Source organism: Podarcis vaucheri (assembly GCF_965113315.1).
Source record: "Podarcis vaucheri genome assembly, chromosome: 16".
Lineage (NCBI taxonomy): Eukaryota > Metazoa > Chordata > Lepidosauria > Squamata > Lacertidae > Podarcis > Podarcis vaucheri.
Genome location: NC_138754.1, coordinates 44,146,307 through 44,173,538, shown reverse-complemented (window position 1 = coordinate 44,173,538; position 27,232 = coordinate 44,146,307). Strand labels below are relative to the sequence as shown.

Below are 27,232 nucleotides of genomic sequence, written 5' to 3'. Positions count from 1 at the left end.
GGGAGGCTGAAGAATCCTCAGCTCATAGGAGTGTTGGCTCCTATGGCAGCATTAATCTAGAAGAGGCTTCACAAATCTTGTTTTGGACTTCAATTCTCATCAGCCCCAGTCACCCCAACCATATGATGCTGGCCTATGGGGCTGATGGGGGCAGGTGCCTTGCAGAAGTTAGAAATGACGAAGAGGATCCAACTTAGGACAGAGCTTTGCCAGAAAGCCAGCACACTTTGCAGCCTTCATCTCTCTGTTATGCATAGGAAGGGCAGCATTACGTTTGAAAACACATTGTCATTCTTTTTAGTTTAAGACCATCATGATTTCCAAGAGTGTCTCACAATCAGCTCTGCAAATTGCAATAACCAGGAGAATTCAACAAACAGGAGAAAGGGTGTTTTTTTCAGAGGAAGGGGAGAGAAATCCCCAACTTTGATTTTTTTTTTTTAAAAAAACACAATCTGTATGTTCATCAGAATCAAAATCTCTTTAGAGTTGTGTTTGGTAAGTCTGAGGCATTCATTTTAAACAGGTATCTAACAGATGGCAAGACACTGCCAACTTAACACTGTTGATCTGTTCATACATTATGCATCTTTTTTGATGGGAATTTCAATTTGTCTGTTCCCAAGTGGGGAAATTCCATTATGCAGATGTAAGAAGCAAAAAAGAAAAGAAAAGAGGAAAGAGCAAGAGATGGGGGGTGGGACCAAGGGAGCACCTCTCTCTCTCTCTCTCTCTCTCTCTCTCTCTCTCTGTGTGTGTGTGTGTGTGTGAACAACCTTGCAGAAAGGGGAGGAAGCAAGAAATATAAACTATCTGTGTTTATAACCTGAATTAGGGATGAGGAAGGGTGGTACAGCTATAGCTGTTAAACAAAACTTGGGTTTTGGGGTTTTTTTACGGCTAAAGAGACTTTTTCAGTTGTTGCTGGTGACTAGAAGATGCTTTCATAAGATTAATGGGCCCTGAAGTCTGGTGGCTACTAGTTATTGGATATGCCCCATCAGAACTAAAGAGTCCAAAATTCTGTTTTCAGTAATGGCAAAGCAGATGCCTCTGGAAAGCCCACAAACAAGACATACCAGGCAGGAAAGAACCTTCCCCCATTCTATTTTGTCATCAGTTATCCTTAAAGATACACTGCTTCTGTATCTTGGAGATACAGCATATGACAATCATAGCTAATAACCATCAAGAGGTCTCTCCTCCTCTGTGAACTTGTCTGCCACATTTCTAAGCTTTAGAAGTTGGTGCCCATCCCCATATCATGCAGCAGAGAGTTTTCTAAGTCAGCTCCATGTTGCATGAAGAAGACCTTTCTCTGGCCTGCCCTCAATCTCCTGGTCAGCCATTTCATTGTGTGGGACTGTCCAGCCAGAGAGAAGCAGTTTGGCCTTGGGGGTCCTTTCAAGAGGCATCTGGTCATGGGAACAGGATGCTGGACTAGATGAGCCTTTTGTCTGATCCAGCAGGGTTGCTTTTAGGTTCTTCTGGAAGGACCAGTCATGCTGGGACTCCCCACCCCCCTTCAGGGCTGGATTCAGCACAAGACACAGGCCAAACGGGGGGGGGGGGAGGGGTCACCTCACCTGAGGCTCCAAGTTTCCCCTTGAATAACTAGCCACGGTTATTCCCACCCATGTTATTTAATCCCACTTCATTCCCCAGAGTAAGAGCTGTTCGACAGTGGAATTTGCTGCCAAGGAGTGTGGTGGAGTCTCCTACTTTGGAGGTCTTTAAGCAGAGGCTTGACAACCATATGTCAGGAGTGCTCTGATGGCATTTCCTGCTTGGCAGGGGGTTGGACTCGATGGCCCTTGTGGTCTCTTTCAACTCTATGATTCTATGATTCTATGAATTATCATCTGCAAAGTGTTCTGCATAAAAAGACAAGGCTGTTTTCAGCTCCTGCATGGAAAGGGATTCCTGCTTGCCATGAGTCTGCCTAAGTTATAATTCTCTCTTTTTTAAAAATATTTTTTATTCATTTTCCAAACAATTTTATACAATCAACACCTCATTCTTCAGTTTTTTACTTTCCTCAGTTTCTCTGTCAATCTTTCGTAAAATTTCTATTTGTTAACGCATTTCTGAACATAATATTGCCTTTTAGACCTCCTTTTCCTCTTACTCTCTTTTTTGCACTATTTCTTACTATCTCACAGAGTCTCTTCAAAACCAACAAGTGTTGTCTGTACATCACATATGTTTTTCAGATATTCTGTAAATCTCCCCCAGTCCTCGATAAACTTTTGGTCTTTCTGATATCAGATCTTCCCAGTCAATTTATCCAATTCTGCATATTCAGTCAATTTCCTTCTCCATTCTTCCACTGTTAGAATTTCTTCCTGCTTCCATCTTTGGGCCAGAAGTATCCTTGCAGCAGTCACTGCATATTGAAACAGTTTACAGTCTCTCTTATTGATTTCGTTTCCTACCATTCCTAATAAGAAGGCCTCTGGTTTTTAAACAAACGTATATTTCAACATCTTTTTCAATTCATTGTTGTCAGGGAACTGACATCAGAGGAAAGGGAGTTGGTAGGGCTCCCAGAGACTGGGAGAGAGTCAGCAGCCAAAGCAGGGACCAGCAGGGGGAGCGAGGGGTCTCTGGAGGAGGATCTCAGTAATGCTGAGAGAGACGCAGCAGCTCAGGCAGGAAACAGCAGGGGAGAGAAAGGGGTGAGAGACACGTCCAGCGAAAATAGCGGGGAGGTGTCAGAAGCAACTGTAGGGAGACCCATACTTCGCCGGAAGCTGCCACGTCGTGAGTCCAGGAGACGCATTTCCGTTAAGGAGCTTCTTTGCTGGAAACGCTTCCGCAGGCAGCCACTGTCAGACTCTACTAGTGACTAGAGCAGACATGTCTGAGGAGCTCTGTCACACACAGAGGTTTGTGGAGCCGCACAAACTCTGAGGGGGCACAATTTTAAGCACAAGCAGCTAATCATCCCCTGACAGCAGTCTGACAGTCTCTGTACGCTGCCTGTGCAGGAGAAAGCATCATGAGCAACCCAGCCGGAACCGGAGAGGCAGGGGTTGGAGCTGGTCCAAGCTTGGAAGAAAGGTATCAAGCTCTGGAGGTCCAACTTGCGCTGCAGACGGCGAGGCTCGAGGAGAGAAGGGCTCAGGATGCAGACAAAAAGGGGAGAACCACTCAGTTCCCCAGAAAGGTACCAGGATTGGTGCAGAAGTTTGGGGGGGACCCCAAGGATTACCATGCCTTTAGGACAGAGATGCAATATGCCCTTAATGTGCAGTTTGATGAGTTCCCTGATGAGGAATCGCGAGTTGCTTTCGTAATTGGGCATCTTGAGAAGGGGGCGCGAGACTGGGTTCGACCCCTGATGGCAACGCACAATGATATCCTAAAGGACACTATGAAGTTCTTTCGTGCAATGGATATCATGTTTTCCAGCGATATTGAGGAAGGGGTGGTGCGCAGACAGCTAATGGCTTGCAAGCAGGGAAGCCGATCTGTCCGTGAGTACTGGACTGAATTTACCATGCTGATTCACAGATTGGGGTGGGATTTATCGGCGGCACCCATTCAGATGCTATTTGAAGAAGGTCTTTCTTCGGCTGTGAAAGACGAGCTGTCCCGGAGCCCCAGGGCGGTGTCTATGGATCAGTTGACCAAATCTGCGCTGACCATTGGAGCGCGCCAGGAGGCAAGAGCCTTGGAGAGGCGGGAAGGGAGAGGGGAACGTTGGAAGGAGTTCCGCATTCCAGACATTCCGGAGCCAGCTTTCCCGCCGGCAGAGCCGATGGAAATCGGAACAGCCCGCGCGCGCGCAGTTTCAAAGCCCAGTGAGGGGGCTAAGAAGGAGGGAAAAGGAGCCCGGAAATGCTATCTCTGCCAACAGCCAGGCCACTTTGCCAGAGTCTGCCCCCAGAGGAAGGAATGGCAAGGGATGGTGGGAGCTGTTGAGGGGGGAGAGCAGGGAGAAACAGAGCAGGTAAAAGCCAACGCCTGGTTGCCACCGTCAGGGCACTGCAGCCAGGCCAAAGAGCAGTGAAAGTGCCCGTGCCAGAAGCTCCTCGACCTGCTCTAGTGATTGAAGTGTCGCTAGAGCTGCAAAATGGACACCCCCTAAAAATAAAGGCGCTGTTGGACTCAGGCAGCTCCTGCAATTTTATGAGCAAGGAGTTTGCTGCTGAACACCAGATACAGACTATCCCTTTAAGCAACCCCCTGCAGGTGACCACGATCGATGGCAGGGAACTGTTGGGAGGAGGAGTCAGCTTGCAGACCGTCCCAATGATAATGAGGGTGGCAAGGCACACAGAACTGATAGCGTTTAATGTGGCCACCTTGGGAGGCGCTCCCATTATTTTGGGAATGAGCTGGCTAGCCCTACATGATCCGCTGGTGGGCTGGCATCAAAGAGTGGTTTCCTTCGGTTCAGCACATTGCTTAGAACACTGCAGGGGGGGAAAGGGGTCAGCAGGGGCCCAAGCCACCCTGGCAGGGACTGGAGTAATGGAGAAGGGGAAGGTGCCACCACAGTATGCTGATCTCAGCGACGTGTTCAGCGAGAAGGAAGCTGACCAACTACCCCCGCATAGGCCCTTTGATTGCCAGATCAATTTACTCCCTGGAGCACAGCTTCCTGTAGGCAAGTTGTATGCCATGTCAGACAGGGAAATGCAGCAGTTGCGAGAGTTCATTGACAAGAACCTGAAGAGAGGCTTCATCAGAGAGTCCAAGGCAGCGGGGGGTAGCCCAGTGTTTTTTGTGGATAAAAAGCACACGGACAAGCCGAGACTTGTATGTGATTTCCGGCAGTTAAATGCAGTGACAGAGCCAGCGGCTTTTCCTATGCCCAGGATTGATGATATTTTGACCAGGGTGCGGAAAGGAAAGATTTTTACAAAGCTGGACCTAAGGGGGGCGTACAACCTGATACGTATAAGGAAAGGGGATGAATGGAAGACCACCATGTTCACCCCTTTGGGGGCATTTGAATACCTCGTTATGCCTTTTGGATTACAAACAGGCTCCGCGTGTTTTCAAGCCTTCATGAACCACGTACTGGGGCCTTTGCTCTACAAGAATTGCGTGGCCTTCTTAGATGACGTGTTGGTGTATTCGGAGAATGAGGAGCAACATGTGAGAGACGTCAGAGAAGTGTTGCGCAGGCTGCAAGCCAACAGGCTGTGGGTGAAACTGGAGAAGTGTCAGTTTCATACCAAGGAGGTGGAATTCCTGGGGTACCGCTTGTCAGACAAGGGGTTGGCCATGGACCCCGGCAAGGTTCAAGCAGTGCTGGAATGGAAAACACCCAAAACCAAGAAGGATGTGCAGAGGTTCCTAGGGTTTGGAAACTTTTATCATAAGTTCATCCGAAACTTCACCCACCTGACGGCGCCCATCACGGACTGTCTCAGCAGTAAAAAGAAGTTTGTTTGGACGGGGGAGGCGGAGCGAGCGTTTGAGGAACTGAAAAGGGCCTTCGCCTCTGATGAACAACTTCTGCATGTGGATTTACAAAAAAAGCTGAGGGTCGAAACAGACGCTTCTGACAGAGCCATAGGGGCGGTGCTTCTTCTGCAGCCGGGGAAGGAGGAGTCAGAGTGGCGACCGTGTGCCTTCTTTTCGCGAAAGCTGAACAAATCCGAGAGGAACTACACGGTGTACGACCGGGAACTTCTTGCGATTCATGAGGCTTTCCGGAGATGGAGGCACCTGCTAATTGGTGCACAACATAAGGTGCAAGTGTGCACGGACCATAAGAATCTAGAGTATTGGAGAACTGCGCGAGTGCTCAACCAACGGCAGTTGAGATGGGCCCAGGAGTTCTCCAAATTTAACTTTGAGATTTGTTACGTGCCAGGCCCAGAGAACGTTAGGGCGGACGCTCTCTCACGCAAACCTGAATATTTGGAGGGGGAGGGTGCACCCGAAGAGACTCATGTCATTCCCGAGGACCGCTGGGTGTGTGGGGCGGCATTGGTGGGGCAAAGGGAACTGGTAGAGGGAACGGTGCAGGATGAATACGCCCAGGACAAACTCAGGGGTCTCAGGAGGGAGGGAGACAAACCCGGGGGTTTTGAGGAGAGAAACGGGGCGTTGTACTACAAGGGAGCGTTATATATACCTGAAGGGGAATTGAGGGAAAAGGTACTCAAGCAACTGCACGATAGCCCCACAGCAGGGCATTTTGGGCAACACAAAACCATGTGGCTGGTTACCAGGGAATTCTGGTGGCCCAAGGTCAGGGAAGATGTGCGGGAGTATGTGAGAGGGTGTGACCAATGCCAACGAGCCAAGGGGGAGAGGCGGGCACCGGCAGGTTTATTAGAACCACTACCCACGCCGGAAAGGCCATGGGAGGCAGTGGCAATAGATTTCATGACTGATCTGCCAAGGTCCAGAGGGAAAACAGCCATCATGGTTGTGGTAGACCTGTTAACCAAGATGGCCCACTTTATAGCCTGCTCACATGCGGTCACAGCGGAAGAAACCGCTAAATTGTTTGTGGAAAATGTGTTTAGGCTGCATGGCGCCCCCTTGAGGGTGGTTTCTGACCAAGGGAAACAATTTACTTCCAGGTTCTGGAGGAAGCTCATGAGCTTATTGCATGTAGAGGTGAATTTCTCAACTGCCCGTCATCCAGAAACCAACGGGCAGGCGGAAAGAGCTAATGGTGTCCTCCAGCAATATTTGAGGTGTTATGTGAATGACAGAGAGAATGATTGGGTGGAGAAGCTGGCGTTGGCAGAATTTGCCTACAACAATGCAGAGAACGTGTCCACGGGGATGAGCCCCTTTTTGGCTAATCACGGGTGTCATCCCCGAGCCTTCCCAGGGGGGGAAGGGGAGAACTGGAGCGTTCCAGCTGCAGAACAGTTCGTTGAAGAAATGGAAGCGATCCATCGCCAGCTCCAACTTAATTTAAACAGGGCGAAGGAGGAGGCAGGCAGACAAAACCAGAAGGGAAGGGGAAAGCATTAGGGTGGGGGACCAGGTGTGGCTGTCCACCCAAGGGTTACCATTCAAAGGGGGTTGTAAGAAGTTAAGACCCAAAAGGCTGGGCCCATTTGAAGTCACGCAGCAGGTCAACCCAGTGGCTTTCAGACTCCGGTTACCGAACCACATGAAGCTGCACCCAGTGTTCCACAGGTCGTTGCTGTCACCGTATAAAGGGGACAGAGAAGGGAGGGTCAATAGGGGACCAGCTATGGAGGAAAAAGAACACAGCTACCATGTAGCGGAGATTCTCGATTCCAGGTGGAAGGGAGATCAAGTAGAGTATTTGGTAATGTGGGAAGGGGAGCCGGAGTCGGAAAACACCTGGGTCATGGCAGAGGATGTAGATGACGAGGTTTTGATAGAAACTTTTCATCAGAGATTCCCTCGTAAACCTCAGCCAGTGGCGAGGTTCCGGAGGGAATACTTCGCCACCACCGACGAAGAAGAAGAGTTGGAGGGGTTCTCTGATTCCGAGGCGGAGGAGGATTCAGCGAGCCGGAACGAAGACCGATGGAGGGAAATGTTCGAGACGTCTGAAGATGAAGAGGATTCTTTTCGGGGTTTCAGCTCCTCACCGCCCAGAGGAGAGAGTAGGGGCGGGGGGGAAGGGGGCCCTGGAGGGGAGGTGGATGTCAGGGAACTGACATCAGAGGAAAGGGAGTTGGTAGGGCTCCCAGAGACTGGGAGAGAGTCAGCAGCCAAAGCAGGGACCAGCAGGGGGAGCGAGGGGTCTCTGGAGGAGGATCTCAGTAATGCTGAGAGAGACGCAGCAGCTCAGGCAGGAAACAGCAGGGGAGAGAAAGGGGTGAGAGACACGTCCAGCGAAAATAGCGGGGAGGTGTCAGAAGCAACTGTAGGGAGACCCATACTTCGCCGGAAGCTGCCACGTCGTGAGTCCAGGAGACGCATTTCCGTTAAGGAGCTTCTTTGCTGGAAACGCTTCCGCAGGCAGCCACTGTCAGACTCTACTAGTGACTAGAGCAGACATGTCTGAGGAGCTCTGTCACACACAGAGGTTTGTGGAGCCGCACAAACTCTGAGGGGGCACAATTTTAAGCACAAGCAGCTAATCATCCCCTGACAATTGTATATCATTTCCCAGAAGCCTTTCACCCTTTTGCACTCCCACCACATATGATAGAAAGTTCCTTCTTTTTCTTTACATTTCCAACACTTATTGCATGTTTTGTACATTTCAACCAGTATAACTGGCGTTATATACCATCTGTAAACCATTTTCATTACATTTTCTTTCAACACAGTACATGCCCTAAATTTTAACCTTTCATTCCATAATTTCATCTAGTCGTCATATTGTATATTATAACCAAAATCTCTTGCCCAATGTATCATTACTGATTTTACCTCTTCATCTTTTGTATGCCACTCCAGCAACATTTTATACATTTTGGACAGATTTTTATACTCATTATTCAATACCTCCGCTTGAAATTTTGATTCTTTACCTTCATACCCTTCTTTTTTAAACATTTCATTAATCTGATAGTAATGTAACCAGTCATGAACAAATTCTTTCACCTCTTCATAAATTTTCGTTTTCCATTTCCCCCCTCTCTTATTACCAATTCTCCATATGTTATCCACCTCCCCCTCATATTGATTTTTTTCATGCTCATCACTTCTAATGGTGAAATCCAGTGGGGGAGTCTAGGTTCCAACAAATTTTTATACCTCTCCCACACCTCTATCAATGATCTTCGAAAGATGTGGTTTTTGAAACCTTTGTGAATTTTTTTCTTTTCATACCATAGATATGCATGCCAACCAAATCTGTTATCAAATCCTTCTAAATCTAACAACTCTCCATTCTCTAATTTAATCCATTCCTTTATCCAACAGAGGCATGATGCTTCATAATATAATTTGAAGTCTGGCAGGGCGAAGCCACCTCTTTCTTTCGCGTCTGTTAATAACTTAAACTGAATCCTTGGCTTCTTGCCCTGCCAGATATATCTTGAAATTATTTTTTGCCATTCTTTAAAAATTGATGCCCCCTTGATTATCGGAAATGATTGGAAAAGGAATAACATCTTTGGCAGCACACTCATTTTTATCGTAGATATTCTCCCCCAAAAGGACAATTTCAGTCTTCCCCACACCTCCAAATCCCTTTTTATTTGGTTCCGAACAGGTAAATAGTTGTTTTGAAACAAATCAATGTTCTTGGGGGTTAACCATATTCCTAAATACTTCACTTTATTCACCACTTCTATCTCTGTCCTTTGTTGTATTTCCTCAATTAATTCTTGATTCATGTTTTTAGCAATAATTTTTGTCTTTTTTTGTTGAGGTAGACTCAACCAAATTGCTCTATTCCTTCTAAGATTTTTTTGACACTTTCCACTGGTTCTTCTACCGTCATTACCAGGTCATCCGCGAATGCTTTAACTTTGTATTCATTTTTCCCTATAGACACCCCTTTTATATCTTCATTTTTTCTTAATGATTTTAACAAAACTTCCAGCACCATAATGAATAATAATGGCGACAATGGGCAACCCTGCCTTGTACCCTTGGTTATTTTAATGTCTTCTGTAGTATAGTTGTTTACTATCAGCTTCGCTTTCTGTTCTGTATATATTGCCTTTATCCCATTAGAAAATTCCTTGCCCACTTCCATATACAGTGGTGCCTCGCAAGACGAAATTAATTCGTTCCGCAAGTCTCTTCGTCTTGTGGTTTTTTCGTCTTGCGATGCACGGTTTCCCATAGGAATGCATTGAAAATCAATTAATGCGTTCCTAGGGAAACCGCCTTCAGACCTTCTGAAGGCTGGGGGGACACAAGGGCTTTTCTTCCCACCCCCAGCATTTTAAAAAACCCCGGGACAGCGGAGGACTTCTCCGCTGTCCGGGCGATCTTAAAATGCTGGCGGGCGGCATTTTAAAATCGCCCTGGGACAGCGGAGGACTTCTCCGCTGTCCGGGGCGATTTAAAAGCCCCTGGGAAGGCAGGCAGGGGGGACAAAGACTTTTGCCCCCCGCCAGCCTTCAGAAGGTGTCCCCTGCCCCCCGCCCGGCTTCCGAGCACCGGGAGAAGCGATCTCCCCGCAGCCCCTTGCTTCAAAAGAGGTCCGGGGGCAGCGGGGAAGAAGCGCTGCGCTTCCCGCTGTCCCCGGACCTCTTTTGAAGCAAGGGGCGGTGGGGAGATTGCTTCTCCCCGCAGCGCCTTGCTTCAAAAGAGGTCCGGGGGCAGCGCGAAGAGCTTCCCGCTGCCCCCGGACCTCTTTTGAAGCAAGGGGCGGTGGGGAGAAGCGATCTCCCCGCAGCGCCTTGCTTCAAAAGAGGTCCGGGAGGCAGCGGGAAGCGCTTCCCGCTGTCCCCGGACCTGGGGCTGCGGGGAGAAGATCGCTTCTCCCCGCCGCCCCTTGCTTCAAAAGAGAAGACCCGCTGTCCCCGGGGCAAGCTTCGTTTTGCGAAGCAAGCCCATAGGGAAATTCGTCTTGCGAGGCAACTCGAAAACGAAAAAACCTTTCGTTTTGCGAGTTTTTCGTCTCGCGAGGCGTTCGTCTTGCGGGGTACCACTGTACTCTAAATTTTTTAACATGAAGTTCCATGATATATTGTCAAAGGCCTTTTCAGCATCCACAAAGATTAAGATAGCTTGTTTTTTATTCCTGGCATTCAGATATTCCAATATATTTATTATGTTTCTTATGTTATCTTTCATCTGTCTGCCAGGAAGAAAACCCACTTGATCCTTATGTATAAATTCTTGCAATACTTTTTTCATTCTCTTTGCTAATATACTCGCGAAAATTTTATAATCCGTATTCAGCAACGAAATAGGCCTATAATTTTTGACCTGCGTCAAGTCCGAATCTTGTTTTGGGATAAATGTGATAAAGGCTTCTTTCCATGTTTCCGGGATTTCACTGTTCTTTAAGATGTTGTTTATGACTTCTTTCAATGGTACAAGTAGGATGCTTTTCATTTCCTTATAATATCTAGCTGTAAATCCATCTGGTCCTGGGGCTTTTCCTTTTTTCAGTTCCTTTATTACCTCTTTTATTTCTTCAGTTTCAATTGGGGCGTTCAAAAAATCTTTTTTCTCCGTCGGGATCTTCTGCACTTCTTTTTCCTTTAAGAATCTGTCTATCTTTCTCATATTATTCTTTTCCTTGCTTTTATACAATTGTCTATAAAAATCCAAGAATCCTTTTCTAATTTCTTTCGGGTTTTCTATTTCTGTGCCGTCAATGATGATTTTATTTACTGTATTCTGTTCCTTTCTTTTCTTAATCTGCCATGCCAGCCATTTTCCTGATTTATTCGCGAATTCAAAATTTCTTTGTCTCATTCTTTTTATATTCCCTTCTACTTCCTTATTTATTATCATTGCAAATTGTGTTTGTAGGGTCTTTATACTCTGTCTTATCTTCTCATTATTTGGTTTCTTTATCAATTTTTGTTCATTCTCCATTATCTGTTTTAGTATTTCCTTCTTATTCTTCTCTCTATTTTTATTTTTCAAAGCATTCTGCTGGATAAAAAAATCCCCTCATCACTGCTTTGCTGGCTGTCAGGGAACTGACATCGGAGCAGAGTGGAGCGGCTAGGCTCCCAGATTCTGCAGGAGAGGGAACTAGTAAGGGAAGAGAGAGAACGTCCTCTGGGGAAAGAAGTCCAGGTGACACCAGGAAGAAGGGAGAGGCAGAGAGCACTTCGGAGGGGAGGCTCCGAGACTCTTCCAGTGAAGTCAGTGAGGAGGGTGGAGGACCACCGCTTGGCACGCCCACTCTGCACAGAGAGGCGAGGCGTAGGTTGTCCGTTAAGGAATTCTTATGCTGGAGGAAATTTAGGAGACACCCACTGACGGATTCTGCCAGCGACTGAGCAGCAGCGCAAAAGGGCTGCTCAGCCAGGGAAAGACACAACCACCCCAAGCAATTTGGAACGGCTGGAGGTTTACACACAAGCAACCCCAATTCCCATGATACTGGTGTCCCATACCATGTTCATTTTTGTTCCCTTATTGCAATTATTCAAAAAATACTCCGAAAATACTTTTGAGCATTTTCTACTACTTTCTGATCGTCCAAAAGGTAGTCGTTCATTCTCCATCTAAACGTTCTTTCTTCAAAGCCTTTTAATTCGAATTTTATTGCACTATGATCCGAAATCACTCTTGGTTGAATTTCAACTTCCGAAATTCTTGGAGTTAGTTCATATGAGACCCAAATTTGGTCTATTCTTGACAGAGATTGATTTGGTTCTGGGTAGAACGTAAATTGTTTCTCCAGTGGGTGTCTGAGTCCCCAAATATTGATCAAATTACAATTCTTTATCATTGAAAAGAAAGCCTTAGGTAGTTTTCCATCTTTGCTCACCCCAATTGTTTTCAATCTGTCCATTTCCATTGACTCCACTCCATTCAGGTCTCCCATTTTTATAATTTTCTGATCCATATGTTCGAACAGTTTTTCTTCTAAATTTTTGTAAAAGTCTGTCTTATTCCGTTTGGTGCATAGATCCCGACAATTATTATTTTTTCTCCTTGCCACTTTATTTGAACTGCCATAACTCTGCCTTCTTCATCTTTAAAAATTTGTTGAGCTTCAATATTTTTCCTGATATACAAAACTACCCCTCTCTTTTTACTCTTATCTGAAGATACAAATTCATTTCATAGAATCATAGAGTTGGAAGAGACCACAAGGGCCATCAAGTCCAACCCCCTGCCAAGCAGGAAACACCATTAGAGCACTCCTGGCATATGGTTGTCAAGCCTCTGCTTAAAGACCTCCAAAGAAGGAGACTCCACCACACTCCTTGGCAGCAAATTCCACTGTCGAACAGCTCTTACTGTCAGGAAGTTCTTCCTAATGTTTAGGTGGAATCTTCTTTCTTGTAGTTTGGATCCATTGCTCCGTGTCCGCTTCTCTGGAGCAGCAGAAAACAACCTTTCTCCCTCCTCTATGTGACATCCTTTTATATATTTGAACATGGCTATCATATCACCCCTTAACCTCCTCTTCTCCAGGCTAAACATTAGGAAGAACTTCCTGACAGTAAGAGCTGTTCGACAGTGGAATTTGCTGCCAAGGAGTGTGGTGGAGTCTCCTTCTTTGGAGGTCTTTAAGCAGAGGCTTGACAACCATATGTCAGGAGTGCTCTGATGGTGTTTCCTGCTTGGCAGGGGGTTGGACTCGATGGCCCTTGTGGTCTCTTCCAAATCTATGATTCTATGATTCTAAACATGCTCAGCTCCCTTAGCCATTCCTCATAAGGCATCGTTTCCAGGCCTTTGACCATTTTGGTTGCCCTCCTCTGGACACTGACAAACTGGAACTGTGCTGCCCAGAACTGGACACAGTACTCCAGGTGAGGTCTGACCAGAGCAGAATACAGTGGCACTATTACTTCCCTTGATCTAGATGCTATACTCCTATTGATGCAGCCCAGACTTGCATTGGCTTTTTTAGATGCCGCGTCACACTGTTGGCTCATGTCAAGTTTGTGGTCAACCAAGACTCCTAGATCCTTTTCACATGTACTGCTCTCAAGCCAGGTGTCACCCATCTTGTATTTGTGCCTCTCATTTTTTTTGCCCAAGTGCAATACTTTACATTTCTCCCTGTTAAAATTCATCTTGTTTGGTTTGGCCCAGTTCTCTAATCTGTCAAGGTCGTTTTGAAGTGTGATCCTGTCCTCTGGGGTGTTAGCCACCCCTCCCAGTTTGGTGTCATCTGCAAATTTGATCAGGATGCCCTTGAGTCCATCATCCAAGTTGTTGATAAAGATGTTGAATAAGACCGGGCCCAAGACAGAACCCTGTGGCACCCCACTAGTCACTCTTCTCCAGGATGAAGAGAAACCATTGATGAGCACCAGTCTTTTATTCCCAGTCTTTTATTGATTAAAATTTTTTTATGCCTTCTCGCCACATGAGTTTCTTGTAGACAGATTATATCCAAATTTTTCTTTTTAAAATGTTGTTCAATTTTATTCCATTTTTTTTGTCGTTAATCCCATTGATGTTCCAAGTCCATGAATTCAATTCCATCTTAGCCATTTTGAATTCTTTGTTATAAATTTTATAATCTGTCTACCTCTTCTTTTTCTTCTTCCTCTTCTTCTTCTTTCTTTTTTTCTTCTTCTATCTCCTCCGGATCCACTCCTCCTGCAGCCTCCATTCCTGGTTCCACTCCTCTTGCTTCTTTGTCCTCGCTTCGTAGCTCTTTCTATTTTCTCAAGAATTTCCCTAATTCTTCCAGGCTTGTAAGTCTATGTCTTTTACTTTTGTAGACAAAGGAGATCGCTTCCGGGTATTCCCATCTGAATTCTATGTTGTTCTTTTTTAGGATCTGTACTGTTGGTTTATATGGGTCTCTCCATTTAAGTAGCCTGATCGGAATGTCTTTAAAAATAATTATATAATTTCCTTCGATATTTAGTCTCTTCTCTCTATTCTTTTGGAGAATCTGGTTTCTCATCTCCCTATCCTTAAAGGTAATCAGGCAGTCTCCTGGAAACTTTCTTCCCTTAGCTGATCTTGTCTTCAATCGAAATGCACTTTGCACAGATTTTGTCACCTCTTCTATATCCATCTCCATCCATTGTGCAATTTCTTTTATTAATTTCTCTTTAATATTTTCTCCTTGCAGCTCTGGGAGAAGTCTCAAATTCACTTCTCTCTGCCTGAGTTCATTCATAGAAATCGCGTCCCAGACCTCCTCTTGAGTTTTATTAATTTCTGACATTCCCGCCCATATTCTCTCTTCTTCCTTCTTCACCTCCCTCATTTCCACTCATCTTTTTCATTCCCTCTTCCAAGTTCTGTGTCCTCTTACTCACGTCCTTCAGTTGCCCTTTCAGCTCATTAACTGTAGCATCAATTTTTTTGTCCATTTGGCCCATTCTCTTATCCATTTGTTCCAATTTCGCTTCTATATTCTTTTCACTCTGCTTAATGTTGGAGTTAACCTCTGCAAACATTTTCATAATCTCTCCTTTGAGGTCTGTTTCTTGTTTTGAACCTCTCCTCTCTGCCGGTGTTCCCCCATCACCCATCATACATCATCATACATCATACATCTTTTGTGTATGAGACACTATAATCAAAATCCAAGCGCCTAATATACAATCAATAGTAGTAAAATGTTCAATCAAGATATGCAATCATTAAGACATTTTTCCACAAATGATATATAAGATAAAAAAGACATAAAAAGTTCCCCCTCCCAGATTCTCATACACTTAAATTTATATGTCAATTAACTTATATAAACAAATTTTTACTAAATAAATTTTCCAGATATAATTTCTACTTGTATGGCGGAACACCTTTCAACCTATGAATTTAAACTTTGAAGAGGCCAATCCCACACCAAAGCTTTTCTTCCTTTCTTCCTTCTTCTTGCCACCACTTAGGCTAAATCCATATCGGTTTGTTAGGAAAAGGTAGATCTCCCAATTATAATGTTGCCCAAATTATTGTAATCCGATAACTGTATATTAGCTGTATATTATACTCCAATAAAATCCAATAGCTGTATCTTGTAATCCAATAAAAATAATCCAATTAAATGGCGAAAGTTACTGAAGGTATTAATAAGGGGATCCAAAGGTACCCAATATATCCGAAGAGGAAATAAGAAGAAATGTCCAGAGGAATCTATCCAAAAATAAACCCAAAAGTTACCAAGGGCTCCATATTTAAAAATATCAAATTCAAGTTCAGCTGTAAAAGACAAGTAGAGGGGAGAAAGAAGCAAAATAATTTTTAATAGTCCAGACTTTTCCCCTATCAAAATAATAATAAAGATAACAGGGAATAGTTTGTTAGTTCAAATCCTGTTTCACTTAACTCCAAATAAAAATAGTGTCCTTCATACAGCCTGCTAGGCAGCTCTTTCTCAGTTCATTCCGCGGATACTCTTAAAGAAAAACCACTTACGAAGGTAAAGCCTTCATTCAAACACAATCCTTTCTCATTGTATTTAAACAGTCAAATTTGGTTGAAAGCAGGGTTAAAAAATAGTGAGATAATAATTTATGCTGCCTGGTATTGACTTTCCGTACTTTGCTTATAGCTGGGTAACTCTATCTTTCCGTTAAAATGGAGGCACAAAAGTTCTACTTTGTTGCACAGGTTTTTTTGAAAGTGAAAGTACCGAGAAGTATCCTTTCTTTTTACTTCCTTCAGACCCTTCGTTATATCGAGAGCCTTTTAAAGTCATAAAATAGTTATCCTCTGCTCCCTCTTTTAGTTATTCCCTTCTTCTGCAACTCTTTGTTACTTTTTGCAACAGTTTATATCACTTTTAGCAAGTTTTTTAAGAGGGAGAAGTCCTAGTCGCTTGCTGTGTTACCAACCTCCTCTCCGCGCTCCGCTCGTAGTCTTGCGTCGTTCTCCGATTTCAGATAAAAACTGACCTCTTTTTCCACCTTCTTTTCCCAAAGCCTTCCTTTTGTATGCTCCAATTATATTCCAAAATCCAAATTTGGCTTAGATTCTTTATTTTTGAGAATCGATCACTCGCCCTGCAAGCCTGGGGCTGCGTTATCGAGGGTGAGACAATGGCTTCCCCGGTGCCTGCTTTCTCCGCCCGCCGTTCTCTTCGCTCCTGTTACGGAGTTACCTGACGGCCGGGCGATCTGCAAATGGCTCCACTGGGCTCCTGACCCTCTGGTTTCCCTCCAGATGGGATTTGGGGGGCTACCGTGCCCTGTAGCACCCCCGTTTACCCTTGAGAACCCAGACTTTCTCTCTCCCGAGAAAGTCCCACTTGTGTCGGGTCCGTGGCTCAACCGGAAGTCCCTAAGCTATAATTCTCCCCCAAGACCCGCCTGTGGATTGACGGTAAATTACAAGGTGTTTCATCAAAATATCACCAAAGGCACAGCAATATCAATGTAGTAATATCACAGCTCTCAGAAAAGCTAAATGCTTCTCTGGCCTGGTTGTTGATGTTTGTGTTGTATTTCACTATGACTTGCGGGGCCCAGAGGGGATCCTGGTGCTTGATGCCTCTGACGGAGATGGATTACCTGGGACTGATGTGATCAGAAGCCCAGCTGGCTTATCCTGTTCTGAAAAGTTCCAGCTATGTATTTTGAAGATGCTTCTTCTGAGAGCATGTTACACTCAAGACAGAAACTGCCGAGGGATGACGGAAAAGGGAGGCTTGAAGCTTAGAAGCCCCCCAAGCAAGTCTTTCAGACCTCATGGTCTCCTCTGCAAGGTTCAAAATGGAAATCATGAGGCTGGTCTGCCTCACCATTTTCAGCCCGCCCTCAGCTCCCACCCAGCCACCTACTCACCCACCTGCCTACTTCGACCAGTCGGGGGGGGGGACGACGACGACACTCTGTTGACTTGCTCCTCCTTTCTCTCAGTGTTGTGCCATTCAGCAAAGATGAGAGCAGGGGAGCCTTTACCATATGTCCTGCCGGGGTGCAAAGATCTGCCCAGTGCCCCCAAATTTAGTTTAGCCCCCAAATTAACTTTTATTATGCTTATGTCAGACACCACACTGATGCCTTATCTCTTGTTTACGAAAGGAGGAAAAAGAAACAAACTTTTTTATTTGATCATTTATTTACAATACACTTATACTTGCTGAGTGCTGCCGTTGTGAATGACAAGCGCCGCCACTGGTGTGGTGCGTCTTTTGTAAATGAGTGTACAAAGTTGAAAATCCATGCACATTTCTCTCAATATATGCATTTTTGTACACAATTTTGCCATAGCCTATGCATTTTTGGAAACAATTCCAACACCCCAGTACAATTATTTTTGTACTGATTCACAAAATTTGGAAAAGAGTGAATTTCAAAGGAGAAACTATTGATTTAGGAAGTGTGGGTGTGATAAATTCACATTTACCAAACAAATATCTCCTCTATCCCTACCTGCCCTCCTCTTGGAGCTGCAGACCATTTTTTGGATTGAGTAAACTGAGCAAGCAAAAGCCACTGCACCCTCTACCCCCTCCACCCAAATAAAGACCTTCTTTTTGGAGAGTAGCACAAACAAGAAGTAAGAAAGGAAGAAAGGACAGAGGGAGATGGGATCACTGTGGAGCAGTGCAGCGAGTTATAGAGCTCACCCTCCCACCCACCCTGTTCCCCAATCTTGTAGTGTAGAGTACTGTTATGCACAGTCTTTAAGCCTTTCTTGCATTGTATCACTAGATTGCAGGCATGAACCGCCCCCATATGCATTTTTTAAAAGCCAAACCAACACCACAAACATTCCCTACACTCAGAAAACTAGGACAAAATTGCCTTCTACTGATTTGCTTATTTTCTACATGCATGGAGCTGCTTTCTTATGTATGTTAAAAAAATTAAAAGTAGTGTAAAAGCTTTTTAAAAAATCGTTGTTGGAAGAAAGAAAGCAGCAGGAAGTATAACCACCAAACAATGCTGGAAGAGAGTGAGGATGTTGGAGTTAATTCTCTCTTGTTCTGCCCAGTTTGGCTGCTAGCAGTTGAAGAAACCACAAGCAGCCCCAGCAGCAAATTAACACTCGCAAAATGCTCCCTTTTGGGGTGGGGTGTGTCTGCAAAGTGCAATTAGAGCTGTTTGGTAAAAAATCATTTGTGAACCCCACTTGTAAATAACTCACATCTTTGCAAACTACATGCAATTTGCATATTTTGGCTAATTAATGAGCCTAGATTTACTGCAAGATTTGCCTGAAATAAAGTCAGGGGTTTGGCATAAGAAGTGGGCTCAGGCTTGCTGTGCAAAAGCAACAATTTCTCTTTGCCTTCCAACTATTGTCGCTGAGATGGGAAAGGAATGGGATTGCAAGAAAAGCAAGTTTTCCCGCTGTGAGATGCTTGGTACTCTTGTGTCTCTAGCTAGAGCTGTGTTTCGTGGGCTGCGTGTGTGTGAAATCAGTGTCGCCAGTCCTCAGAGGAACATAGCTGTAAGCAGGCAGAGTTGTGATGGGCTTCAAAATGTAGAAACACTCTTGGAGTGAAACGTAAATAAATGTTGTTTAAGGGCAGAGGGAGAAAGCTAAGCTAGCTAAATGGTTTCCCCGCCCGGTGGGAGGTGATGCATTGACTGCTTCTCGCTATGCATTTTGCAGCTGGAAGAGAGCACAGCCAGATGTGGAGAGGCTGAGAAGGCACAAAAGATGCTAGCTCTGGAGCTCGAGAACCTGCACCTTGAGCTGGAGACGTTCAGCAGGAACAAGAACTTGGTAGGAGTCTGCAATGAAAGTTGCTGTGGCCCATGGTTATACATAATCTTTATTGATTTTCAAATATTAAAATCCAATGACAGCCACATTTTATCAATATCAAATTACAATTAACATCCAAATATAGATCATTTTAGTGACTTCCCGTGTGCTGGATTTTGGAGTGCAAATTTCTTATTTCTTCCTGCTCCCAATTCTTGGTTAATCCAATTGCATTCAGTCCTGATCTTACTCCCTTATCAACAGCTACTGATTTCTTGAGCTCCATTCGTGTTGAGATATTTAAGAACAAAAAAAAAAAATCCCTTTTTTTTAAAAAAACATCTTTATTAATTTAAAATAAATATGTTTATGAAAAGATGTACATACAAGTAAACAAACAAACATACAATCAAATAAACAAATAACGGAAATACCAAACAAACCACCACACTATAAGATATAAGAAGATTAATATAATTATCATCATCTATACTCCTGGTATTGAACACAATTATAAAATTTATAGAAAAGAAATTTAAAACTGACTTCCAATCAATCTCACTGTACTTTGTCTATCCATTACTTTATACCGCACAGTTACATATTTCTTATATCATTTCTTTTTACCTCCCTACAAACTTATATTTATACAATACAGGGATCAGTCTAATTCTGCCAATATGTTTCCTTTTATTCCATAGTTTTCTAAATATCCTTTAAAGATTCTCCAATCCTTATAGACTTTTTGTTTCAGTTGGCTTCTTACTCTTCCTGTTGCTTTCACTAGCTGCAGATATTCTACCATTAGGATTTGCCAATCTTCCGTGTTGGGTATTGTTGTGTTTTTCCAATTTCTTGCTACTAAAATTCTGGCCACCGTTATTCCGTACATGAACAATGTTCTTTTTGATTTCCCTATTTCTTTTGGCAAAATGCTTAATAAAAAGATTTCTGGTCTCTTTTTGAATGTTAATTTAAATAATTTTTAAAGTTCTACATATATTTTCCCAAATAACACAAATATCTGTACATTTCCACCACATATGCAAATAAGACCCAATTTCTTTATTACATCTCCAACATATAGGTGATCTGTTCTTATACATTTTAGCAAGTTTTTCTGGAGTTTGGTGCCATCTATACATCATCTTCATTGTGTTTTCCCTGAGATTGTAGCAGGCCATGAATTCCCGCCATAATTTTACCCATTGTTCCATGTAAATATTATAACCCAAATCTTGCGCTCATCTCACCATTACAGCTTTCACTTATCATTCCTTTACCTCCCATTGCAATAGGAGGTTGTAAACCCTTAAGATATATTTTCCTTTACTTTGTATCAATTCTTTTTCAAGTTTTGATGTTTCTTTAGCAAGTCCTGCTTTTTTTATCAATGGTTAATCTTTGATTAATGCCTTGCCATGGCAAAGGGGCTTGAATAACTCAGAGAAGCTGAGTTTTCCATGCAGGGCCACCCAAGATGGACAGTTCATAGTGGAGAGTTTTGACCAAACGTGATCTACCTGGAGGAGGAACCTGCAAGCCACTCCAGTATCCCTGCCAAGAAAACTCCATGGACAAAGACAACAGGCATATAAAAGTTATGACGCTGGAAGATGAGCCCCTCAGGTCGGAAGAAGTCCAACATGCTACTGAGGAAGAGTGAAGGACAAGTACAAGTAGATTCAGAGCTGATGAAGCGGCTTGGCCAAAGCCGGAAGGTCGCTCAGTTGTGGATATGCATGGAAGTGAAAGGAAAGTCCAATGCTGTAAAGAAAAATATTGCATAGGAACCTGGAATGTAAGAACCATGAACCTTGGTAAGTTGGATGTGGTCAAAAATGAGATGGCAAGAATAAATATTGACATCCTGGGCATCAGTGAACTAAAATGGACAGGAATGGGCGAATTCAGCTTGGATGACCATCATATCTACTACTGTGGGCAAGAATCCCGTAAAAGAAATGGAGTGGCCTTCGTAGTCAACAAAAGAGTGGCGAAAACTGTACTGGGATGCAATATCAAAAATGATAGAATGATCTTGATACGCATCCAAGGCAGACCTTTTAACATCACAGTAATCCAAGTTTATGCACCAACTACTGGTGCTGAAGAAACTGAAATTGACCAATTCTATGAAGACTTACAAGACTTTATAGAAATGACACCAAAGAAGGATGTTCTTCTCATTATAGAGGATTGGAAAGCTAAAGTAGGGAATCAAGAGATAAAAGGAACAACTGGCAAGTTTCGCCTTGGAGTTCAAAATGAAGCAGGGCAAAGGCTAATAGAGTTCTGCCAAGAGAACAAGCTGGTCATCACAAACACGCTTTTCCAACAACACAAGAGACGACTCTACACATGGACATCCCCAGATGGGCAATATCGAAATCAGATTGATTATATTCTCTGCAGCCAAAGATAGAGAAGCTCTATACAGTCAGCAAAAGCAAGACCTGGAGCTGACTGTGGCCCAGATCATCAGCTTCTTATAGCAAAATTCAAGCTTGAACTGAAGAAAGTAGGAAAAACCACTGGGCTAGTAAGATACAATCTAAATCTCATCCCTTATGAATACACAGTGGAAGTGAGGAACAGGTTTAAGGAGTTAGATTTGGTGGACAGAATGCCTGAAGAACTATGGATGGAGGTTCGTAACATTATACAGGAGGCAGCAGCGAAAACCATCCCAATGAAAAGGAAATGCAAGAAAGCAAAGTGGCTGTCCAATGAGGCCTTACAAATAGCGGGGGAGAGAAGGCAAGCAAAATGCGAGGGAGATAGTGAAAGATACAGGAAATTGAATGCAGATTTCCAAAAAATAGCAAGGAGGGATAAGAAGGCCTTCTTAAACGAGCAATGCAAAGAAATAGAGGAAAACAATAGAATGGGAAAAACCAGAGATCTGTTCAAGAAAATTGGAGATACGAAAGGAACATTTCATACAAAGATTACCATAATAAAGGACAAAAGTGGTAAGGACCTAACAGAAGCAGAAGACATCAAGAAGAGGTGGCGAGAATACACAGAGGAATTATACCAGAAAGATATGCAAATCTGAAAAACTCAGCAATGGCCAGAAGATTGAAGAAGGTCAGTCCACATCCCAATTCATAGAAGGGCAGTGGCAAAGAAGTGTAGGTGAACGCTCCAGCTACTGCACATTTGCACTCATTTCACATGCTAGCAAGGTTATGCTTAAAATTCTACAAGGAACGCTTAAGCAGTATGTGGACCGAGAACTCCCAGAAGTGCAAGCTGGATTTAGAAGAGGCAGAGGAACCAGAGACCAAATTGCAAACATGCGCTGGATTATGGAGAAAGCTAGGGAGTTCCAGAAAGACATCTACTTCTGCTTCATTGACTATGCAAAACCTTTAACTGTGTCAACCACAGCAAACTATGGCAAGTTCTTAAAGAAATGGGAGTGCCTGATCACAACATCTGTCTCCTGAGAAATCTCTATGTGGGACAAGAAGCTACATAGAATCATAGAATCATAGAGTTGGAAGAGACCACAAGGGCCATCGAGTCCAACCCCCTGCCAAGCAGGAAACACCATCAGAGCACTCCTGACATATGATTGTCAAGCCTCTGCTTAAAGACCTCCAAAGAAGGAGACTCCACCACACTCCTTGGCAGCAAATTCCACTGTCGAACAGCTCTTACTGTCAGGAAGTTCTTCCTAATGTTTAGGTGGAATCTTTTTTCTTGTAGTTTGGATCCATTGCTCCATGTCCGCTTCTCTGGAGCAGCAGAAAACAACCTTTCTCCCTCCTCTATGTGACATCCTTTTATATATTTGAACATGGCTATCATATCACCCCTTAACCTCCTCTTCTCCAGGCTAAACATGCCCAGCTCCCTTAGCCGTTCCTCATAAGGCATCGTTTCCAGGCCTTTGACCATTTTGGTTGCCCTCCTCTGGACACGTTCCAGTTTGTCAGTGTCCTTCTTGAATTGTGGTGCCCAGAACTGGACACGGTACTCCAGGTGAGGTCTGACCAGAGCAGAATACAGTGGCACTATTACTTCCCTTGATCTAGATGCTATACTCCTATTGATGCAGCCCAGAATTGCATTGGCTTTTTTAGCTGCCGCGGCACACTGTTGGCTCATGTCAAGTTTGTGGTCAACCAAGACTCCTAGATCCTTTTCACATGTACTGCTCTCAAGCCAGGTGTCACCCATCTTGTATTTGTGCCTCTCATTTTTTTTGCCCAAGTGCAATACTTTACATTTCTCCCTGTTAAAATTCATCTTGTTTGTTTTGGCCCAGTTCTCTAATCTGTCAAGGTCGTTTTGAAGTGTGATCCTGTCCTCTGGGGTGTTAGCCACCCCTCCCAGTTTGGTGTCATCTGCAAATTTGATCAGATTGCCCTTGAGTCCATCATCCAAGTCGTTGATAAAGATGTTGAATATGACCGGGCCCAAGACAGAACCCTGTGGCACCCCACTAGTCACTCTTCTCCAGGATGAAGAGGAACCATTGATGAGCACCCTTTGGGTTCGGTCAGTCAGCCAGTTACAAATCCACTGAGTGGTAGCATAGTCAAGACCGCATTTTACCAGCTTCTTTACAAGAATATCACTGGGCACCTTGTCAAATGCCTTGCTGAAATCAAGGTAGGCTACATCCACTGCGTTCCCTTCATCTACCAGGCTTGTAATTCTGTCAAAAAACGAGATCAGGTTAGTCTGACATGACTTATTTTTCAGAAATCCATGCTAACTATTGGTGATCACAGCATTCCTTTCTAGGTGCTCACAGACTGTTTGCTTAATGATCTGCTCCAGAATCTTCCCTGGTATTGATGTCAGACTGACTGGGCGATAATTATTTGGGTCCTCTCTTTTCCCCTTTTTGAAAATAGGGACAACATTTGCCCTCCTCCAGTCTGCCGGGACTTCGCCTGTTCTCCAGGAATTCTCAAAGATGACTTTGAGAGATCACGTCTGCCAGTTCTTTTAATACTCTTGGATGCAGTTCATCTGGCCCTGGAGACTTGAATACATCTAAACTAGCCAAGTATTCTTGTACTATCTCCTTAGTTATTCTGGGCTGTGTTTCCTTTGCTGAATCATTTGCTCCAAATTCTTCAGGTCGGGCATTGTTTTCTTTATCGGAGAAGACTGAGGCAAAGAAGGCATTGAGGAGTTCAGCCCTTTCTGTGTCCCCTGTTTGCATTTCACCATCTTCTCCTCTGAGTGACCCCACTGTTTCTTTGTTCTTCCTTTTGCTACGAACATACCCATAAAAGCCTTTTTTGTTGCTTTTAACCTCTCTAGCAAGTCTGAGTTCATTCTGTGCTTTAGCTTTTCTGACTTTGTGTCTACACGTGCTGGCTACTTGTTTGAATTCTTCTTTGGTGAATTCTTTGGTGAATTCTTCTCTTTACCAGGCTAGACATACCCAGCGCCTTCAAGCGTTCCTCATAAGGCTTGGTTTCCAGACCCTTGATCATCTTGGTTGGCACATGTTCCAATTTGTCAATGTCCTTCTTAAATTGTGGTGCCCAGAATTGGGCAGTCTTCCAGGTGTGATCTGGGCAAGGCAGAATACAGCAGTATTATTACTTCCCTTCATCTTTGCATTATACTTCTGTTGATGCAGCATAGAACCACATTGGGGTTTTTTTTTGGTTTTTTGCTGCTGCCTCACACTATTGCACCACAGGTTTTTTATTTTTCTGTTCTGCTGCAGGTTGATGAGCAGTTATACCAGCTCCAGCATGAGAAAGTTGATCTCCTCAAGCGCATTGATGAAGACCAGGAGGATCTGAATGAACTGATGGCCAAGCACAAGGCCTTAATTGCTCAGGTAAAGTGGGGGGGGAGTGGAGAGGGAGGCCCACCCTTCAGAGTGGCCTTGCCTTATTTGGAGTGCTTGGACCAGGAGCCCTGGTTGAGCCCTGGTGGCACAATTTAGCTTTCCAGTTTTGTAAGGCTTGGAGCCCTGACTGGCTTCATTCCCTCCACCTTCTTTTGCTAGTCAGCACCCACAGAATCATAAAACTGTAGAGTTGGGTGGGACCCTGAGGGTCATCTAGTTCAACCCCCAGTAATGCAGGAATCTGAAGTAAAGCATCTGTGGCAGATGACCATCCAACTTCTGATTAAACATCTCCAAGGAAGGAGAATCCACCACCTCCTGAGGGAGTCCGTTCCACTGTTGAACAGCTCTTACTGTCACTCTGTTAGCTGTTATTCCATTTCTATCCCATCAGTTTCTCCAAACTGCTCAAGGTGGCACACAGTTTTCCTCTTTCCTAACTGTGAGGTAGGTTAGGCTGAGAAGCAAGGCCCAAGGCCACCCAGTGAGCTTCATGGCTAAGTGAGGATTTGAATCTCAGCCTCCCAGGTCCTAGTCTGATGCTCTGGCTACTGTGCCACTAATTCAGCAGCCAGCTGATTCAACCAAAATGGTTCCAGTAGCCTCTTTTCCCTTAGGGAGCTCCTCCCTTTCCAGTGATACCATCTCAGCACCTCCTGTAAAGGTTTGCAAGGTTTGCGGGATCCAGAAGGCAATTCCCAGCATGCACACACCTATATGACTTAGGTGCTCCAGTCTTCAAAGGAGCCCCTGCCTTGTCTGACTCTCTTCTGAGGCTCTTCCTTCTTGCAGTCTGCAACAGATATCACCCAGATCCGAGAGCTGCAGACCCAGTTGGAGGAGATGAAGAAGGAAAAGCATGGCCTGCAAGAAAAAGTGAGTCCTCCCCCCCTTTCCAGTCCAGTACAAATGCAGAACTTAACTCTTCTAATGCTGAAGAATCTCAGAGTGAGGACATCCTGAGAGCCCTGACGCTGGATCAGAGGAATGCCCTTCCTGGCCCAGCATCTGGAAGCAGCAATTCTCTCCTGCTGTTTATGCTGAGTGACTGGTCTCCTGAGGCATGTGTTTGCCACTGCATGTCGATGCTCTAGATAGCTCTGGTGGCTAATATCCACTGATAGACTTCTCCTGAGTACATTTGTCTAATTTTCCTGTTCTGCTGAGGAAGTTGTAGCCAGAGCCAACACTTGAACTGGAAGAACATCCAATGAAGCTGAATGTTGAAAGATTCAGAACAGATAAAACAAGAAATTACTTCTTCATGCAGCACATCTGCAAGCCAGTGTGGTGTAGTGGTTAAGAGCGGCAGTCTTGTAATCTGGGGAACCGGGCTCGCCTCTCCGCTCCTCCACCTGCAGCTGCTGGGTGACCCTTCTCTGAAGTCTCCCGGCCCCACTTCCGTCAGAGGCAGCAGCAGGAGGGGAGAGGCCTCTTGTCCTCAGCTCCTCTTTTAGGGTTTCCCACTGCGGCATCTGGCTTTGAGAAGGGGAGGCTGGGGGGGCCATGGCAGGCCCTGATCCAGCAGGCTCTTCTCGTCTCCATTCCCCAAGCCTCTTTGAGGAAGGTGTGGCAAATCAGGACCCTCGGTTCACGGAAGGGCAAGCCATCATTTGAGCTCAGAGCCAGAGTTATGGAGGTGCCTGGCAGGAGGTGCCCCTGCCCCACACGAGCTGTCTGCAGTTTTTTAAGGGTCCTTAGTCAGTTCTGCAGGAGCACAAAGCTGCATGGCTGTGGAGCAGCAGAAGCTCCCAGGCAGTCTTCTTCCATCTCCAAGGCTGGTGGGAGAGCCACATGCTCAGGCCAGAGCCCTGTGGAATGGGGTGCTGAGGGATCTACCCCAAGTGGGTGACTTGCAAGCCATCTGGATCAGAGTCTGCCTTGTGGCAATGCTAGAGACATGGCTCTGATTATCTTTTCTGCAAGAACTTAAGGAGAACCCCACTGGATCAGTGATCAATGGCCCCTCTATCCCAGCCTCCAGCTTCTCACAGAGGTGAAACAGGGACTTCTGGGAGTCCCAACAGCAGAAAGTGAAGGTGACAGTCCCCTGTTGGCTGGCCCTCAGCATCACATGCCTTTTTTGTCTGTGCCCACCACAAGAAGTCTGAGGGCAGCAACCCGAGAACTGGCCTTTTTGTGGTGGCTCCCTGCTTGTGGAATGCTCTCCCCAGGGAAGCTTGCTTGGCACCTTCATTATACATCTTTAGGCACCAGGAGAAAACATTCCTCTTCAACCAGGCCTTTGGCTAACTGAACAATCTA

The 27,232-nt window shown here is 44.8% G+C and overlaps 1 protein-coding gene across 1 annotated transcript in view; it reads left to right on the top strand.

Moving 5' to 3' along the window:
* Nucleotides 1-27,232, top strand: part of MYO18B (myosin XVIIIB) — a 330,944-nt gene that overhangs the window by 220,908 nt on the left and 82,804 nt on the right. The window contains exons 34-36 of the mRNA XM_082204380.1: nucleotides 19,033-19,152; nucleotides 24,839-24,955; nucleotides 25,760-25,843. Of these exons, the coding sequence (XP_082060506.1) occupies nucleotides 19,033-19,152; nucleotides 24,839-24,955; nucleotides 25,760-25,843 (321 nt within the window). The remainder of the gene's footprint in view (nucleotides 1-19,032; nucleotides 19,153-24,838; nucleotides 24,956-25,759; nucleotides 25,844-27,232) is intronic.